Source organism: Oncorhynchus nerka, linkage group LG18 (genome assembly GCF_034236695.1).
Source record: "Oncorhynchus nerka isolate Pitt River linkage group LG18, Oner_Uvic_2.0, whole genome shotgun sequence".
In the NCBI taxonomy this organism is placed as follows: Eukaryota; Metazoa; Chordata; class Actinopteri; order Salmoniformes; family Salmonidae; genus Oncorhynchus; species Oncorhynchus nerka.
Window position 1 is genome coordinate 23,642,455 of NC_088413.1, and position 20,427 is coordinate 23,662,881.

At 46.2% G+C, this 20,427-nt stretch overlaps 1 protein-coding gene across 10 annotated transcripts in view; it reads right to left on the bottom strand.

Moving 5' to 3' along the window:
* The window catches only part of lef1 (lymphoid enhancer-binding factor 1), a 57,538-nt gene that overhangs the window by 32,576 nt on the left and 4,535 nt on the right, over positions 1 to 20,427 (bottom strand). For all 10 annotated transcript variants that reach the window (XM_065003803.1, XM_065003799.1, XM_065003802.1 and 7 more), the window contains exon 3: positions 19,954 to 20,081. In XM_065003803.1, the coding sequence (XP_064859875.1) occupies positions 19,954 to 20,081 (128 nt within the window). The remainder of the gene's footprint in view (positions 1 to 19,953; positions 20,082 to 20,427) is intronic.

The window sequence follows — 20,427 nt, forward strand, 5'->3', positions numbered from 1 at the left end:
GCATATTTGTGTGTGTGTGTGTGTGTGTGTGTGTGTGTGTGTGTATGTGTGTATACCTGCATGGATATACAGAAGTCCCATCTAAATTTGATCAGTTTCTCATACAGGAAAATAATCCTGCAGCAACAGGAAATGTGAATTATTATGTGGATTATAATTAAATGGTCATTTTTTGTAGGGATTGATACATTTTCAGTATGTATTCAGTGGTCACTAGGCAACACAGCCACAAAGTCCTAGAATCTGATTTGAAATCTAACCTTAAGCACACTGCTAACCCTAATGCCTAACACTGATATCGCCACCCCTTCCCTTGCATCGTGTACAGCGCTAGTTGACAGTTGGCTAACATTGTCGTACAGTCTCAGATAGGAAGGGATTCTCCACCCCCCCACCACCTCTCCTTCCCCCACTGCCTGCTTGGCATTCCCCCCCCCCCCCCACCACTTGCCTTTTGTGCTCCACTCAATTATCCATCGTCTGCCGAGTGAGGGGGGAAGGAAAACTAAAAAAGGGGGAAGTTTATAATAATCGCTTCCCACTTCTGTAATTTATATGCAATGAGGACTCAGCGTGCCCGTAGCTACAATCAAGTGTGTGTCGGAACCACGTGGGGTGTTTCCACAAACCATGGAGGACGGAGAGACTAAAGTAGCAGATTCCCATGATTCCCCATGCTGCTAAATCCGCTGACTGAAAAGCCCTTCCTCACCTCCTTGCTGTTCTGTTATGCAGCCAGGGCCCTTACAGCCACACCTGAAAATACACACTGTTACTGATTGAGTCCGGTCACGTACTCTGGGAGGGAGGGAGGGAGGGAGGGAGGGAGGGAGGGAGGGAGAGAGGCAGGGAGGGAGAGAGGCAGGGAGGGAGGGAGGCAGGGAGGCAGGGGAGCGAGAGAGAGGCATAGACAGAGAGAGAGAGAGAGAGAGAGAGAGAGACAGAGGCATAGACAGAGAGAGTGAGAGAGAGACAGAGGCATAGACAGAGAGAGAGAGAGACACTGTATATATATAATATGACATTTGTAATGTCTTTATTGTTTTGAAACTTCTGTATGTGTAATGTTTACTGTTCATTTTTATTGTTTATTTCACTTTATATATTATCTACCTCACTTGCTTTGGCAATGTTAACACATGTTTCCCATGCCAATAAAGCCCTTGAATTGAATTGAGAGAGAGAGAGAGAGAGAGAGAGAGAGAGACAGAGGCATAGACAGAGAGAGAGAGAGGCAGAGTGAGAGAGGCAGAGAGAGAGAGAGAGAGAGAGAGAGACAGAGGCATAGACAGAGAGAGAGAGAGGCAGAGTGAGAGAGGCAGAGAGAGAGAGAGAGAGAGAGAGAGAGAGAGAGAAATATATGTGACCTGTTGCCACAAGAACAAACACCATTGTAAATACACACACAGAAAGAGACAGACAAACAGACAGACAGACAGACAGACAGACAGACAGACAGACAGGCAGGCAGGCAGGACAGACAGACAGACAGACAGACAGACAGACAGACAGACAGACAGACAGACAGACAGACAGACAGACAGACAGACAGACAGACAGACAGACAGACAGACAGATCAAAGGTATAACCACAGACAACAGAATGTGTTGGCACCCTCAGAGGGTCAGAAGATACCGGAAGCATCCTGTTTTTCAGGAGGAAAGCAGAGAAGAGGTGAAGCCTGAAACCCAGATGCTTCCGGTTTCGTCTGAGCCCGCTCAGGCCTTTCTTTTACACCTGCTACGTTAGGTTAATGTTCTGGTTAGCTTGACGATTCCTCTTCTTGGCCGGTTCACACACATATTCCCGCTGCGTTATCCTGATGTCTGTATCGCTGCACACCTGCTTGACCACACGTGACCTTTTGGTCTGTGTTTCAGGCAGGACTGTTTGATGACAAGCTACACACAATCTGTCTATGAGTCAGTCAGCACATACTAGCATGTTAGAGGACAATCAATGTAAATACATACAGTACAGAGGAAAATCACAGTGTACACATACAGTACAGAGGAAAATCACAGTGTACATACAGTACAGAGGAAAATCACAGTGTACATACAGTACAGAGGAAAATCACAGTGTACACATACAGTACAGAGGAAAATCACAGTGTACATACAGTACAGAGGAAAATCACAGTGTACACATACAGTACAGAGGAAAATCACAGTGTACACATACAGTACAGAGGAAAATCACAGTGTACACATACAGTACAGAGGAAAATCACAGTGTACACATACAGTACAGAGGAAAAATCACAGTACAGAGGTCACACATACAGTACAGAGGAAAATCACAGTGTACATACAGTACAGAGGAAAATCACAGTGTACATACAGTACAGAGGAAAATCACAGTGTACACATACAGTACAGAGGAAAATCACAGTGTACATACAGTACAGAGGAAAATCACAGTGTACATACAGTATAGAGGAAAATCACAGTGTACATACAGTACAGAGGAAAATCACAGTGTACACATACAGTACAGAGGAAAATCACATCACAGTGAAAATCACAGTGTACATACAGTACAGAGGAAAATCACAGTGTACATAGAGGAAAACAGTACAGAGGAAAATCACAGTGTACACATACAGTACAGAGGAAAATCACAGTGTACACAGTACAGAGGAAAATCACAGTGTACACATACAGTACAGAGGAAAATCACAGTGTACATACAGTACAGAGGAAAATCACAGTGTACACATACAGTACAGAGGAAAATCACAGTGTACACATACAGTACAGAGGAAAATCACAGTGTACACATACAGTACAGAGGAAAATCACAGTGTACACATACAGTACAGAGGAAAATCACAGTGTACACATACAGTACATTAATGTAGACTAGATCGTCATGACACTTCAGCCTCTACTGAAATGATATCAGTCTTTCTCAGCTGAGAGAGAATTCATCTGAAAGTAAAGAATGGGGAGACCAACCAAGACGAGAGCAAAACCAGCCCAGATCCTGCCTCTCCTAGCTTGTTTAAACACTTCTCAGACACAGTGCCACTGATGACTCCGTACAGGGCTACTGTAAAAAGCTGTGAACACAAAGGCATTAGATAGAGAGAACTGTGGGCGTGAGGCAAACTAAAGCCCTATGGAGACATACATAGTCTGGCCAGGTGTTCCCTCTCAGTGGCTCTGTGTGTGTGGAATGCCTGACCTTTGCACAACAAAGTTGAGCAAACACACCCCCTCCAAAAACGTCCCCCTCCCAGTGTCTCTCCATTTATAGGCCACAGAAAGAAAGGGACCGCCACTCTCCTCTCTCCACTACCTCTCCACCAAAACACACTACCAACCCGGGTGAAGTTTAAATAAATAACCAATTACTATTCCCAGAGTGGTTTGAACCCCCAGGAAGTCAGTCAGCCAGCCCAGCTCTCGGTGAAGTGTTAAAAATTGAACGTTTTATTGGCAGGATGGCCTTTTGGCCAGGGGGCTTAATGTAACGAAACCCAATTAATAAGAGAAGAAAGCCAGGCCGCCAGCGAGGGATGGAGGGGGGAGAGGGAGGGAAAGGGGGAGCGCCACGCGCCCAGGGTAATGAGAGGAACGAGGGGAGCGGAGGAGTGAACGAACGAGGGGATAGAGAGGAGTGGAGGAGGAAATGAAAGCCTGCCCCGGAGAGAAATGTACATCTATGAACTGGAACCCCCCCCATTTCCCTCACCCCATTCCCCTCACCCCTGTCCTCAATCTCATAGCGTCAGTGACAGTCCAATAGTTCAGCCTAGTCTTGCATCTAAAGCCAGCTCGTTGCTGCCTGAACTAGTTATTCCAAAACCTTACATTAAAAACCCTTTTTCAATGCGACAGTGATGTGTACTGAATTACAGTGGGAATCTAACACGCGAATAAGCAGTCACTTATCATAAGTCCTCCCTTAAACAACAAACGCCACCGTGAGAACATACAAACTCCGTACATTAATGCACAGCGAGACACCACACGACGGGCATATAGCGAAACGCTATACACACATACAGCCCGCAAAACAAACACTAATGTACACACACACACATTCTAGATTAGACTCCCATGTGTACACACCCACCCACCCCCCTCCCCCATACCCACAGTCATCCTGCTCTGCCTGCATATGCAAACAAAGGGCCCCGTTTACAGCTAAGTGTCATTTCTCCATATCACCAAACAGAAGCTCTGAATAGGACACAGATGAATTAGGAGGTATTACCCAACATCCTTGAGTTTTCAGATTGAGGATTCAACAGAGGCTGAATGGGGGGTTTCATAACCCAAACTCGTTGACCCTCCGGCTTCAAGTGTATTGCCCCAAGCGAAGCAATCACACTGGCTCGCACTCACCTCTTATGAAGAGGTAAAAAAGTCCGCTCTGATGAAAAGACCCAGGTTTCATTTTCTCAAAGTGTAGAAACTCCGTTCTTTCCTTGTGTCATTAGAAGCACAGCGTTCTAAAAACAAAGTCGCTGACCCCTCTATGGGGAAACACTTAAAGGACTATAGAGATGATAATCCCCGTCAAATGGGTTAAAGATGCTTTACAGCTATTTTTTAAAACATTTCCTGTTGAAAAACAATACCCAAGTATACATACAGTAATGTACATATAGTTGAAGTTGGAAGTTTACATACCTTAGCCAAATACATTTTAACTCAGTTTTTCACAATTTAAGGTCAGTTAGGATCACCACTTTAATTTAAGAATGTGAAATGTCAGAATAATAGTAGAGATAATGATTTATTTCATATTTTATTTCTTTCATCACATTTCCAGTGGGTCAGAAGTTTACATACACTCAATTAGTATTTGGTTGCATTGCCTTTAAATTGTTTAACTTGGGACAAACGTTTCGGGTAGCCTTCGACAAGCTTACCACAATAAGTTGGGTGAATTTTGGCCCATTCCTCCTGACAGAGCTGGTGTAACTGAGTCAGGTTTGTAGGCCTCCTTGCTCTCACATGCTTTTTCAGTTCTGCCCACACATTTTCTATAGGATTGAGGTCAGGGCTTTGTGATGGCCACTCCAATACCTTGACTTTATTGTCCTTAAGCCATTTTGTCACAACTTTGGAAGTATGCTTGGGGTCATTGTCCATTTGGAAGACCCATTTGCGACCAAGCTTTAACTGTCTTGAGATGTTGCTTCAATATATCCACATAATTTCCCAACCTCATGATGCCATCTATTTTGTGATGTGCACCAGTCCCTCCTGCAGCAAAGCACCCCCACAACATGATGCTGCCACCCCCATGCTTTAACATTGGGATGGTGTTCTTCGGCTTGCAAGCCTCCCCCTTTTCCCTCCAAACATAACAATGGTCATTATGGCCAAACAGTTCTATTTTTGTTTCATCAGTCCAGGCGACATTTCTCCATAAAGTACAATCTTTGTCTCCATGTGCAGTTGCAAACCGCAGTCTGACTTTTTAAGGCGGTTTTGGAGCAGTGGCTTCTTCCTTGCTGAGCGGCCTTTCAGGTTATGTCAATATTGAACTCGTTTTACTGTGGATATAGATACGTTTGTACCGGTTTCCTCCAGCATCTTCACAAGGTCCTTTGCTGTTGTTCTGGGATTGATTTGCACTTTTCGCACAAAAGTACATTCATCTTTAGGAGACAGAACGAGTCTCCTTCCTGAGCGGTATGACGGCTGCTTGGTCCCATGGTGTTTAAACTTGCGTACTATTTGTACAGATGGACATGGTACCTTCAGGCGTTTGGAAATTGCTCCCAAGGACGAACCAGACTTGTGGAGGTCTACAATTTTTTTCTGAGGTCTTAGCTGATTTCTTTTGATTTTCCCATATTGTCAAGCAAAGAGGCACTGAGTTTGAAGGTAGGCCTTGAAATACATCTACAGGTACACCTCCAATTGACTCAAATGATGTCACTGCTGGGCAATGTTTTGAAGCCTTTTAGTGCCTTGCCTGGTAGTTGTGTGAAGGTTGTAGGAGCATTGTGTGAAGGTTGACAGAGCGTTATGTGGAGGTTGGACTGGGTGTGTTTTGGCAGAGCCCGGGGCACCCTGCAGGATGTTCACCTTGCGGCGGGGCGCAGGCCTCATTATCACAGCAGGACCTGGTCACATCAAAGAGCTGAGGAAAGGGCAAACATTCCACTGAAGTGCCACTGTCAGCAGGCCTGGCTTCCCCCTACCAGCTTGACCAGACCAGCAAGTGTGCACACACACACACACACACACACACACGTTTTTTTAGTTACCTATATAACGTAATCGCCACTTATCATGTACAAGCCCAGGCAAACACAGTGGAAAACCCCCACAATGAATGAGTCACACAACAGACTGCAGCTCTTCTTCCTGGCAGAGTTTATTGGAGAGGGAGAACACACAAACTCTCCCACACACCCACTTCACCTAAAATGTCAAGCAAAATTGTGATTGACCGTCTAGGGATCCCCGCAACACATTTTTTATAGAGTAAAACCTAAAATCGAGTGTACATTTTTTCATGTAGTTGGCTACAATGTCAGCTAAGATGACAGAAATACTGGTTTCTAATGAGTTTCTAATGAGGTGATGGAGAGAAATGGACCTCTGGTCTGAATCGGGTAACTGGTAAAGCTGACAACAAGTAGATGTTGTGCACCTGAATCTGGCACCGCTCTTTATTTTTCTTATTGAATCAAACGGCAAGTCTTTTTTTCTCCCTGCCGATCCATTTTTAGCTACTACCCCACTGCTGCATGAACACACTGCATGGTATATCACTAGAAACCTTTTGGATTGCCGAGTTGCTACATTCATGCCAAGTTATCGCCACATTCACAACAACGAACGGTAAGCGAGCCAGAACCCTTAGAAGGGCACACAAATGAAAATGCAGCGCAAGCTAATGTTTAGCGCTCGCTAAAACCCAAGCCTGAGTCTTCACAACACAATAACAGAAGGGGGAAATGGAGAGAAAAGAGAGAAAAACACCACAGAATGATTGGGAGAAAAAGTGCTGAGAAAGTCAGCCTCATGCGCCACGTTTTAGAAAGCAAGGAACAAGAGAGGATTTGCCTGCTACACCTAGATTGTGCACCCCCCCTGCTCTCAGCCAGGTATTCTGGGCATGAATGGCTGTCAGTTTGGATTTGGGAGCTCAGCGTTGAGGGGGGAGAATGGAGTCTGGCTGGAGTGGTGGGGGTCTTTGTGCCTGGCTCTACCTGTGGAGGAGAGAGCTGGAAGCAGCAGTCAGCTGGCAGACCCCTCTCAGAGCGCTAGCGAGCTCCATGCTAACTAGTAACTAACATGTGATATTGAGAGCTGTAGGCAGGTAGCAGACCCCTCTCAGAGCGCTAGCTAGCTCCATGCTAACTAGTAACTAACATGTGATATTGAGAGCTGTAGGCAGGTAGCAGACCCTTCTCAGAGCGCTAGCTAGCTCCATGCTAACTAGTAACTAACATGTGATATTGAGAGCTGTAGGCAGGTAGCAGACCCCTCTCAGAGCGCTAGCTAGCTCCATGCTAACTAGTAACTAACATGTGATATTGAGAGCTGTAGGCAGGTAGCAGACCCTTCTCAGAGCGCTAGCTAGCTCCATGCTAACTAGTAACTAACATGTGATATTGAGAGCTGTAGGCAGGTAGCAGACATGTAAGCACTAGCGTCCTATTAACTCATACAGTAACACTAGCCTAACATCTCTTAGTATAGTGGTTCCGACTGTAGTATAGTGGTTCCCACTGAAGAATAATGAGACCATAGGCCTGGCCTACTGGTAAAATGAGGGGGTACTTCAGGGGTACTCTGGGAAGAGCAGAATTCAGTTGGTGGTACAATAACAGGTTTGGAACCACTGACTCAGTAGTCCTCTTTGACAGCGTTAACCAGTAAACACTAGCCATTGAGGGAAAGGGTAGGTTGCTTAGCCATAGGGTCATGGAAAAGGTGAGAGCCAGTGGGGGGCAGATGGCGACATGCTGGCGGGGAGTGAATGTTTACGAGGATGGTTTGAAACGGCACGAGTTGAGGAGAGGAGCGTGTATCAGGGGTGAGTGATTTGAATGGGTGCCGCTTGAGCTGGGGAGTGTACTGACCTAGTTTCACTCGTGCGCACACACACACACACACACACACACACACACACACACACACACACACACACACACACACACACACACACACACACACACACACACACACACACACACACACACACACACACAACCTTGGGGAAGTAAACACTCTGGCACAATGGCAGGTATCTAAATTCAATGACAACAGAGCAACACAGTGAGCTAACTCTGCGTCTGCTGATATATATTTATATTACTAATCTAAAAAGAAATATGTCCATACATATACTAATGTAGAAAAATGTGTTGTATGCACACCTATCGTATATTAATGAATATTACATTAAAAAGAATTTTGCTGACCAGCATTTTGCTCCTGTTTTAACCATAGCAACTTAGAGGATCCATTCTTCCCCAGAGCCATGACGCCTGTGTCCTAGCGATCTTACATGTGAACTTCTGACCCCATAGTCACATGATCAATGGCCTTTTCACCTCAGCGCACCTCTGCTTTTTGAAGACCAACGCCTCCTAGCCGTCTACTCCCACTGGCTAGGCAGCTAATAGCCAGGTAATAGACTTCAGCAGGCTATAGGATTAGCTATAGTGAGTCATTTCAGCTTCGTCGTCAAATATGAAGGGGAAACCTACAAAGTCAGTCAACATTTTTTTTTAAATGCATGTTTTGATAAAAATGTGGGTGTTTCTACATAAGAGGCTTTAAACTACTATATATCTTACTCTCTAGCCCTGTATCAAGATGTCATCGTTACTATAAACCAAAGCATTCATAATTGTGGATCTGGTTACAAACCATTCTTGTCTTTTATAAAGTAAAGGACAGAAGTACAATAGGTCCGACTAGCAGCCCAGCTGTTGTTTAGGTGCAACTCCTCATTTTTAAAGGATTAACCGGTGAGACACTAAACACCTGCTTTTCAGCCTGGAATTAGTCATTAAAACCCCACATTTTCAGCTTCTCACACACACACACACACACACACACACACACACACACACACACACACACACACACACACACACACACACACACACACACACACACACACACACACACACACACACACACACACACACACACACACACACACGGCCAGTCTCCTCAGATCTGAATGAAAACAAAGCTATTCTAAAAGGCGTAATCCCCTCGGAACAAATGGCTATTCTCCACTCATGTATGACTAGGCCCGCGTCCTAAATGACTCCCTATCCTCTTTATAGTGTATTACCTTTTAACAAGGCCCCTGAGGCTCTGGTCAACATTTGTGCACTATATTGGGAATAGGTTGCCATTTGCGATGCACACGAGGGAGCACTTCAGCCAGCCTTTCCAGGATCAACCCAATCACAAGAAAAGCTCCGCCCCTTTTGGTTACTTTTGTGAGACGCTTTTGTAGAGAGGTAAGGCAAACCAAAACAATGACCGTGTTAAAACATGGTCCCTAACAACGGTCGAACCTTTCTCTCAACCACCCCTTAAGAAATGGTAATCGTCTTACATTGTCATGATATATTCAAATCCTGATTGTAAAGAAAGAAACTGCATGGGCCCAAGCCCAACACATGTAGCCTCGAGAGCACCATTCATTCAGCTGACACTACACTTGAAATAGATGCAGAATGACAACAAAATGAACACAACACAGTTATAATGCAATTCCATTTTCTGTGGCTCTTGAAAATAATGGACTTGTACAGTATTTCCTTTGTGTATCAGAGTCTCATTTTAGACTTAGTGGGGGGTAGCTATGTTCCCATCAGTCCAATCGTCACTCTTTACACTACAAGGCCTATCTCGTTTGAGCCAATCGTAGTGTCTCTCTTCCAGCATGGCGAGAGATAGCGTGAGATCAACAGAGATCACCGACTCATGAAAGCACCTCAGTATGTAATTGCATTAAACCATTACAATGCTCAAAAGCTTCTGTGGTCTGAATACAGTCAAAACACAGGAACACAAAGAGAACGCAACACTCCGGTGGGCGACTAGCCTAGCATTCGTTCATACCTCTATCCAGATCTCCTGCCATGTCAGAGGTATGAATTAACCAAAGCCAGGCCGTGGACTTTTATGAAGTCAAAGAATCTCGGTGAAACGTCTACGAACCTGTCATATCCCATCATTATTATAGCTGTCCATCTCTGTGCAGAGAGAAGACCCTGTCTGTGTACAGGGTTCACATGAAGGGTGGAGTGGGATTGAATAGCAATTGAAGCGTCCCTCTCTCCACCAAGGCGCCCATCTTGATTCCTTTTTTCTTGGTGGCGGAAGAGGGGGATGAGGAGGAGGGATAGGAGGTGGTGGGGGGGGTCACTTGCTTTATTCGTCCCCTTTCATCTCAAAGATAGGTGCGTGCCGGGCGGCAGAGGGGGATGAGGTTGGGGCTCTGAATCGATTTGATATTTGGATGCATTGTTTGATGACGGGGAGCTCAAAGCCGAGGACGTCCCTCTGAAGTCTCCCCTGACGGGAGACATGAAAAGTCTCACCTGGTTCCCCGAGCGAAACGGAGGGTCTATGTACTGGGGTGGGTAGATTGGGCAGACAGACGCCACACCAACTGAGACGTTTTTTTCCACTGTAGCTCCCTTAAATGTTCTCATTTTAGAGCTCAATCCTTGTCTCACATTGTCTATCAATAATTATAAATCAAAACATGTATTTTCATATATTTTCAATACAGAATAGCAAGACTGTCAACACTTAGTTCCTAGTCAATCCACTCCGTTTCATTTAATCACTATTTCAGTTTGTCTTTATAAAACAATCAACGACATCATATAATCACTGGTACCCTAGAGCTGGGACGACACTCTAGAGCTGGGACGACACTATAGAGCTGGGACGACACTCTAGAGCTGGGACGACACTCTAGAGCTGGGACGTCACTCTAGAGCTGGGACGTCACTCTAGAGCTGGGACGACACTCTAGAGCTGGGACGACACTCTAGAGCTGGGACGTCACTCTAGAGCTGGGACGACACTCTAGAGCTGGGACGACACTCTAGAGCTGGGACGACACTCTAGAGCTGGGACGACACTCTAGAGCTGGGACGTCACTCTAGAGCTGGGACGACACTCTAGAGCTGGGACGACACTCTAGAGCTGGGACGACACTCTAGAGCTGGGACGTCACTCTAGAGCTGGGACGACACTCTAGAGCTGGGACGACACTCTAGAGCTGGGACGACACTCTAGAGCTGGGACGACACTCTAGAGCTGGGACGACACTCTAGAGCTGGTACGACACTCTAGAGCTGGGACGACAAACCGGAAATGATCGACACTGACCAAACCAACCACTTATCGTGGACATTTGGCTGATATCGTTCATTAGAAAAAATAACCTCTAGGGCCCAATTAGAGAAATGTGTTAAATTTATTTTACCTCTATTTAACTAGGCAAGTCAGTTAAGAACAAATTCTTATTTTCAATGACGGCCTAGGAACAGTGGGTTAACTGCCTGTTCAGGGGCAGAATGACAGATTTGTACCTTGTCAGCTCGGGGGTTTGAGCTTGCAACCTTCCGGTTACTAGTCCAGCGCTCTAACCACTAGGCTACCCTGCCGCCCCCATGCTAATATGGGTGATTGTTAAATGGGACAATCGATAGCTACAACATCCAAAGTAGTAGTAACAGCAGTTAAGGGTAATATAAATGCCAAAAAAATAACTTTGGTGTGCGTTAATGTTATACGCGCATCGTTCAATTGGTCTTTATCATGAGAATTCAGTCGATTTACCGTAATATGGATTTTTGTCCATATCGGCCCAGCTCTACTCCACCCCTTGTCTTAACACCAGTGTAAATCTAATGTCCTTAATGTGTGTGTCTGTGTGTATCCCCAGGAGAAAATAACAGCCTTCCCTTCCATCACCACCAGACTAGCCCCAGATGAAAATGATGATCAAAGGAAATAGAGGAGAGAGGAAGGAGGAGAGGAGAACAGAGTGTAGCTCATCAGATGAACAAACACACTCTTGCTGGATATCTTTATGGGTTTCATCACCCGGCATCAAGTGACTCTCCGCCGAGCACAGCTAAACAAAAGAGCTGTTTTCGTCTTCATGAGGAAGAGAGAATATCTTTCCCTTTAAATGAGGTCATCTGTTCCAATAATAGACGGCTGGTATATTGCGATGTTTGTCAATTCTAGTGGTTACAGAACACTAATCAGAATCAGGTGGCCATAATCACTTCAGGAGAGGCAAAGATTTGCATCATTTCAGCATTGTTCCCCAACAAAACATGACCCAGGACCCAAGACCTGCTGCTAAGTGCCGTGGTGTGGTGTGTGTTGCATACTGTAGCAGTGATAAGGCCCAGACCCATAGCAAGAGAGAGGAGAGAGAAAGAGAGAGGCAGGAGTGCCATTCTACTCTGTTTCCCTCTTCTCTCTGTGACCCGCAGCCATGCAGACTATCTCTCCAGCCGCGCTCCTCTCTCCAGCCACGGCAAATTGGGTGCCCGGGGTGCAAGCCTGGGCCAAGCCTGGCATTTGGGGGCCATCCGAGGCACCGGGCATGAGGGGTAGAGATATGGCACTGAAGGGGGACGGAGGGAGCAGCGGGTCGGTGGTGAGGGGGCGACACCAGGCACGAGCCCCAACACAAAGGGAACAGGGCTCGTTAGAGAGACGGAGCTAGCTAGCTAGAGCTCCATGGCAATCACTGCCTGCCTCTCTCCCCCTCCCTCCCTCCCTCTGCTCGCCTCAGTCATAAATATGGCTACATCTGCAAGTGTAATCACTCCATTGTGGCCCGATTTTCTGCTCTGCTGGACGGCGGCATGGCGGCCTGCTTTTCAGCACCTCTCCCTCGCTCCCCTTCCTTCCCTCCCCTGTCCGTGACCCAGTGGTGACTTCTCCTGGCTGGCTGGCGAAGGCCAGTCAGTGAGTCTCTGAGATTACAGACACGCAGTCAGTCACTCAGGTAACAGAGTTACTAATCTGGCCCTGTTGAATTACACATAATTGCCTCGGCACTGTGATTGATTTCAGCCCTGGAAAGGAAAAGACGACCCCCCCGCCCCCCTCTCCTCTCTTCCCCTTCGACATGCATACACCCCTCCTCCCTCTCTCCCCTTCTCCGGCACTCCAGCGTGAGCAGCAGCCAAGACTCTCCAGCTAGTAGGAGGCTTTGAAGAGATCAAAGCCGAGGCCGGGAGCAGTTGTGCACCCTGGGAATACGGATACGGGGAGGCTCTCTACTCCTCAGACCTATTTTCCAGCGTCATGTCGGATTGCAGCTGTATTGCATTTTGCCAGTTTTCTTAATGCTCTTGGTTTTTACTTTGACATCAGTGATCCCCCTCCCCCATAGGTTTCTTCAAAAACAAGGGGGAGGAAAAAAAGAGGGAGTGGGGGAGAGGGAGGAGGAGAAAGAAGGCAGGATAGAGGGGAAGGGAAATGGGGGGATGGAAAAGGAGGGAGAGAAAGAGATCTACGGCTGATTTTTTTTCTTCACAACTCCATAATAGGGCAGTTGAAATGAGAAGGGGGGAGAATGCTGCATTTGTTTTCAATTCCGAGGCCGATATCAAAGGAGCGGCAAACTTTTATGGGTTTCCCAAAAATTAAAGACCATTCAAAGAGCTGTTTTTTTACATGTTTTTTATAGCCAAGACCACACAAAATGAATTGACAGCAAACCCCTCCTCCTGTCCACCCTAGTTCTGCAAGCTCCAACAGAAAGGAAAGGGAAAGGGGGATACCTACTCAGTTGAATGCATTTTGAATGCATTCAACTGAAATGTGTCTTCCGCAGTGTGTGTGCGCGCACGCGCTCGGTCGCTCTCACACTCCAGCCAGTATGTGTACAGTATATGTTGTGAATAGTTAAGAGGGGAGAAAAAAAATTACGCATTCGATGTGCGCTAGCAAAAACAAAAACAAAAAGAAGGGGGAAAAAGTGCTATATCCATCTATCCATTTAACAGCTGGGTTAATAAAGCCTGGTGACGAGGCAAGGTGAGGAGCACAGACCCCTTTGTACAGTAACTATACCGGCCCTATACCCAACCTTCTACACTGAGGAGAATTCATCTTTCAGCGCTGTCAGATACACACACACACACACACACACACACACACACACACACACACACACACACACACACACACACACACACACACACATACATACATACACACACATACACACACACACACACACACACACACACACACACACACACACACACACACACACACACACACACACACACACCACAGCACACACAAAGAAATAATGAGCTTCTGAAAAATATAAAGGAGGGAAAAAAACAAGAGTAAGTTGACGGTAACAGAGCGGCTATTGATCAAGTCACACAAGGACAAGTCAGGGCTGTTTGCTGGGTCTCTCTTAAGTACTGAGCGCTGGGAGGAGTTACACTCATTGTTTCACCCCTGCAGCTCCCATTGTCCCGGTCAGTTACTGCCTGAACTACATGGTACAAAGCACCAAATATAGACCTGCTTTTCACTAAACTAAAAAAGGGATGATTTTATGATAATGTTGCAACAGTGAGGAACTATTTGGGGACTAAATAAAACTAGTGACATCAAAAGGGTTTCAGCCACACCACTTCAAAAGTCTCCCCATTCATCTCCAGTTGAAGCGCGTCAATGTGGAAAAACAACATTGTTTTGCTTGGCGTCTTGGCTTTGTGGTGGAGCCAGTCTTATCAGCAGTGTTTAGGTGGTGGAGGGAGGCTAGGAGTCGGGCTCCGGTCCCTGTGTGCCGAACTGAGCTCCCACAGAGTGGCTTCAATAGGAGCCACGCAGCCTGGGGAGTGGAGGGACTTTCACCGGGGCCCTTCTGTGGGAGTCAAAACAACAAGCTGGAGTGACACAACCAACGCCACACGTAGAGAAAAAAAGCCACTATCCTCTCTAACCTTCCACTCCCTCCCTCCCACCCACCCACCCACCCACCCCCACCCCAACTCAAGTACACGCCTGTCCACTCCTTTCCGTATTCCCTGTGAAGCCCCACTCAGCAGGTGCTGTGGCTGGGCCCGGCCTCGCCTGTGCAGGCTGGCTGGCTCCATGGAGCAGAGACAGGCTATCTTTCCCTCAGTAGGATGGATGAACGAGGGAGAAGCGAGGGGGGCTAGAGTGTTGTGATGTCCTCAGCTATGATGACAGTCTCGTTTTGGTGAGAGCATGAGAGAGCACATGAAAACAAACACTCACAAATATGCACACACACACACACACACACACAAACGATACGATAGATGTTTTACCATATTCCCACAATGCTCTGTTACAAGTTTCATAAAATAAAGTAAAAAAACATGACACACTGTCCATATAGTCAAAACATGAGCGACCAACATACACAGTCCCACAGTCCGTCAGCGTCGTAACACAAATTCACACCACATTATGTGAACACTTGGTGCATCCTTGCCTGGACTTATTTTGTCTTCTCATCTTACAGGGAGAGAAAGAAAAAAAACACCAGTCGTTTCAATTTAGGGAGAGGATAATTCCTCCCAGCTCCACTTAACAAGATGAAAGACTTTGATAAGGGGATTGCAACCACATGGAATCATTACCGTGGAGGGAACGCCATATGGAATAAATGTGTCGACCAGCCTCCTCGCCATGTACCATACGGTACAGTAGTTTGACGCACGCTCCGTGTCAATGATACTGTTTATAGAGAGCTGAGACCCAGAAGCACACAAAGGGTGGGAGGATGCTGGAGCTTTCTGTGAGGTCTACACAGTGTGACAGACAGACACACACACACACACACACACACACCCTGCTCTTTGTCAGACCTGCATAGCAGATGACATCAATGCTACAATGATCATCTGATGGTCCTTTAAATTTAACCCCCATAAAATGTTTTTTCAAAACTTTAAATAATTGACTCTTTTCAAAATGTCATGTTTGGTCACAAAATATAGTAATATAATAATATTGTATATGTTTGTAGGCCAATTTTAGGCAACGACATCCAGCGGCAGACTGATACATCAAATAGATCCCAGCTGCTTCACAAATCACAACAGAACGCTCTGCTCGATTCAGCGCCTCGAACCGCTTTACAAACCCGCAGTCGTGGATAAAGAACTACACATGGCGCCGCACGTTGCCACAGACTACACTGCGCGTGGACATGAAGGGCTCCTGGGAAATGTGGTCTTCTCATAGCAGGGATCGGTGCTGAATGGGGCCAGGGTTTGAGACCGTGAGGACAGATACACATGGCACTGGGGGTGACGAGGGGTACGTCTCAAATGGCACTCTATTATTAGTGCGCTACTGTTGACTAGTCATATGGGGCCTGGTCTAAAGTAGTGCACTATATAGGGAATATGGTTCCATTTGGGATGTAAGCGAGAAAAGGGGAGCGCGGTAAATCCCGTTAGGTAAGCCCGGGTTAGTGATTCCACACCGCCGCGCAACGCCGCCAAGGAGATCCGTCACGTTCTCGCTGACATCAAAGGGGAACCGCAGTCTCCCCCCACGGGCTCTCACACACCACAAGGGCCCGCCACCGAGGGGGAAGACAGGGGGAGGGAGGTATGGCCTGGGAGGGGCAGCGAATGGTTCCCTCAGCTCTCTGCACACCAAAAGCCCAGCTTAAAATCAGCTATGGCGATTCCATCTTCCCCGAATGCTGCACTGACAGGCTGGAGACTGGGTGCTTGGAGATCCTCGACTTATGCTCGGAACAAGGTAGTGGATTCAAAGTTCTAGATTTAAAGTAAGGTAGTGTGTGAAAATGGCTGCCACCGTTACAGGCTTGGTGGTTCCAAGTTAAAAGTTGTCATCCTCAAATTCAGATGTTTGATGAGAAGGTGACAGAAGTTTAAACTAGGACTGGATCCAAAGAGGAGCATTCTATTAAACCACAGTAATCCTGAAGCTATACATCTGCTACAACGACTCAAATAGCACTTCTCATTGACTCCAGTGCACAAGTTCTACATGCACTTTCTACAGTGGGAAAACAGAGGGGTCGAGTTAACGCACATACAGGAATGTGTTAGCTCGATAAGTCCTAGATTTTAGCCAGAGAGATGTGAGAGCTTGATTCCAAGCTGCCAGCCCATCCAGACGTCGAGCGTGGTCTTCACAAAGACTTAACAGAGGCCAGAGTAGGGAACACAATCCCCCGTCTCTTCCCAGAGTTCTGTACAGTCCGGCCCTCTGGCCATGGGAGCTGGAAATATGAGCCATCACACACGCACAGTCACTTTAAATAATCCAATATGCAACAGTCAAACCTCACACGACCCTATATGTGAAGACTCGAAGAACACACACACACACGCACACACACGCGAGAACATGTCACTACAGTTCTCACTGACACCAATATACAGTATAACTGTAGATAACACTTTAAACAGAATAGTAGATGTATTTACTTCACTAGGCTTCTGGGAAGACTAAATAGTGGCAGGCAGGGTTTTCAATTCAATCCTCTGGAACAAACCACACCAACCAAGAGCCAACAAATACTGCTACAAAGTGTAAACTCTGTACTGACAATGTAATGAGCAAGTAGAAAACCCTAATATGACACAACCCTCACTTTATCTGTTATAATAAAGATCAGAATAATAATAATAATGAGGCATTCATTTTCATTTCACCATGTAAGCTTTAGACCTGGGGCGGCAGGTAGCCTGGTGGTTAGAGCGTTGGGCCAGTAACCGAAAGGTTGCTAGATCGAATCCCCGAACTGACAAGGTAAAAATCTGTCATTGTAAATAACAATTTGTTCTTAACTGACTTGCCTGGTTAAATTAAATAAATCAAAAAGACCTCAACTGCACTCTAAACCAGGACAACCACCTCCAGAGATGAAGGGATAATATCTAACATCCAACAGAGATCATCTCGTCCTTCCACAGAACTTTATTGAATCAACTACACAGAGACAATCTCCATATGTGCTACTGGTCGTGGGGACTCCACCACACTAACTAACCCTATGCACAGCTGAACTTCTCAAACCCTCCAAACCAAGAACATCCATTCCTTCTCCTTTAAAATATCTAGCACAACTCCTCAGAGGTCCTTGCTTCCCTCCCAAAAATCTGCTGACAATCAGCAACTCTGAACAGCTCTGTCAGTTGGGCCTCATGCACAGGAATGCCATGGCCAATGAAAATCAATCTAAACTGTAGAGGGGGATGGAGGGAGGGAAGAAAGGGAGAGAACGAGCCTTTGATCTGGGTGAAAACTGATCCTAGGCCTGCAGATACTGTGGCTGCGGTGGCCGGCAGGCTTGATACAACAGCCAGGCAGCACACACATTTCACATCCAGCCAATCAACAGCCAGGCAGCACATACACGTTTCACATCCAGCCAATCAACAGTCAGGCAGCACATACACGTTTCACATCCAGCTAATCAACAGTCAGGCAGCACATACATGTTTCACATCCAGCCAATTAACAGCCAGGCAGCACATACACGTTTCACATCCAGCCAATCAACAGCCAGGCAGCACATACACGTTTCACATCCAGCCATTCAACAGTCATGCAGCACATACACATTTCACATGTGACTTGTGTTCCAACTTCCATGACTGCACCGCCACCAACCGTATCCATTTTATTGGATAAGTGAGAGAAACGTACATAAAATTGACTAACGATTTATTGAAGACGGGGAAATTTGTCCAAACAAAAAGCGGGCGGCGGCCACGGTGAATGAAATGAGTGTTTAAAACGGTCCCGGCGGCGAGAGGAGGGTCCAAATCACAGGAGTCATTTCTTTATTTAAGGAAGTTTGGATGGAAGCCCCTCAGTCCTTGAGAAGTTCTCCATTCCATAAGTATCCAAAACAACTATATTGGAGATGAAAATGTTCTGAAAAAATCCCTCCGGTCAGAGGACTCCTATACAAGAGTAAAGTGGGTACCACTGCCACGAGATCAGAACACCGTTCACTTGGTATTGTCAGCCATGTTCACACAGTCGCTACACAGACTTCAAACCCTTCAAATGAATTTCATGATGAAACCAACTCAGACACACAGGCAGACATAAGCCAGAGTCTTTGGTCCTTGAACAATACGTATATGTCTGTGTCCTCTAGTCTATGTGATGGCAGGGTGCAGGGACAGGCTTTGGGAGGCACCGAGCCATAGCGAGACTGGGTGTATTCACCACACACACACACACACACCCACACACCAAACAGGATTAGGGTAGACAGCTGCTGGCATGCCCTGGCGTTTTGCGTCTGTCTTGCTGCTAATGTTCAAAAAGGGACAGACACAGGAAACCAGCCACAAGGCCTACAGCCTGAAATGAATACTGTTATCTTATAGGGACTATAAGCATGGTGACATACGGCAACTCTGGCTATTTCCGCAAACTCCATCTTCAAATGGGATGTTGCCGTTAGGCCTCCGCGACCACGTCAGCGTAATCGGTGGGCTTACTGTCGATGTGTAAACAGACATTGATTAAGTTAACAAGGCGCGAGAAATAATGCATCATATAAATGCCGTTAATCTGCTGGAAAGTATGAGAGGCATGTGGGGGAGACTAGATCACGTGGTTGCCAAGGGGACAGACCATCACAACATTACTGGGTGCATGTTATATACGGCTATCACAAACCGGGCTACATCACACTAGGAAGGCGGTCGAAGAGAGGCAAAGAACATTCTAGAGTTGAAAAGATGGTAGAAAAGATGAATGGAAATGTCCATACACAGGTATATTTGAAAATAAATCACAGGGTGAGCACGCTCTTCATAGGGGTTTAGACCTGGTTAAGTATTTAAGATGGAATCAAACTTGACGCAGTGAAAATGCACTAGACACAAACTGGGCTAGCTAGCTTGACAGATAGGTGGAAGTGATTGATTGATGGAGGTATAGTGTAACTAGACTCACCGTTCTGGGCATGGGCGGCGACAGGGAGCCGTTGTTCATGTAGGAGTCGTTGTTCATATTAGTCATCATGATGTAACCTGGGTATCCAGAGTATTGGTGACCTTTGTTGTACATGTCTAGGTGTTTCCCTGGAAACGGGCCCAAGAGACAGAAAAGTGTGAACTTGAGGCTTGGTAAAAAATTGTACATTTACGATCATTAATGGAAGATTTGTTAGAGAACTTGAGTCAAGCACATTATTAATCTCCATTAGGATTTGGGCCTTTTTATAGAATAGCATCTCTAAGCAACAGTCTGATCAAGTAACATAACAGCAATATTCAACGCCATCATAACTTCAGCAGTTCAGAGTCATTGGGAAAATCTCCTGGAGTTTATAGCCTACTAATACAGTTACATGTGAATAGTCACTGCCAAGTTACAGTCTCTAACAACACTGGGTTCATCTGGCACTATGACTATCACATCATCGCT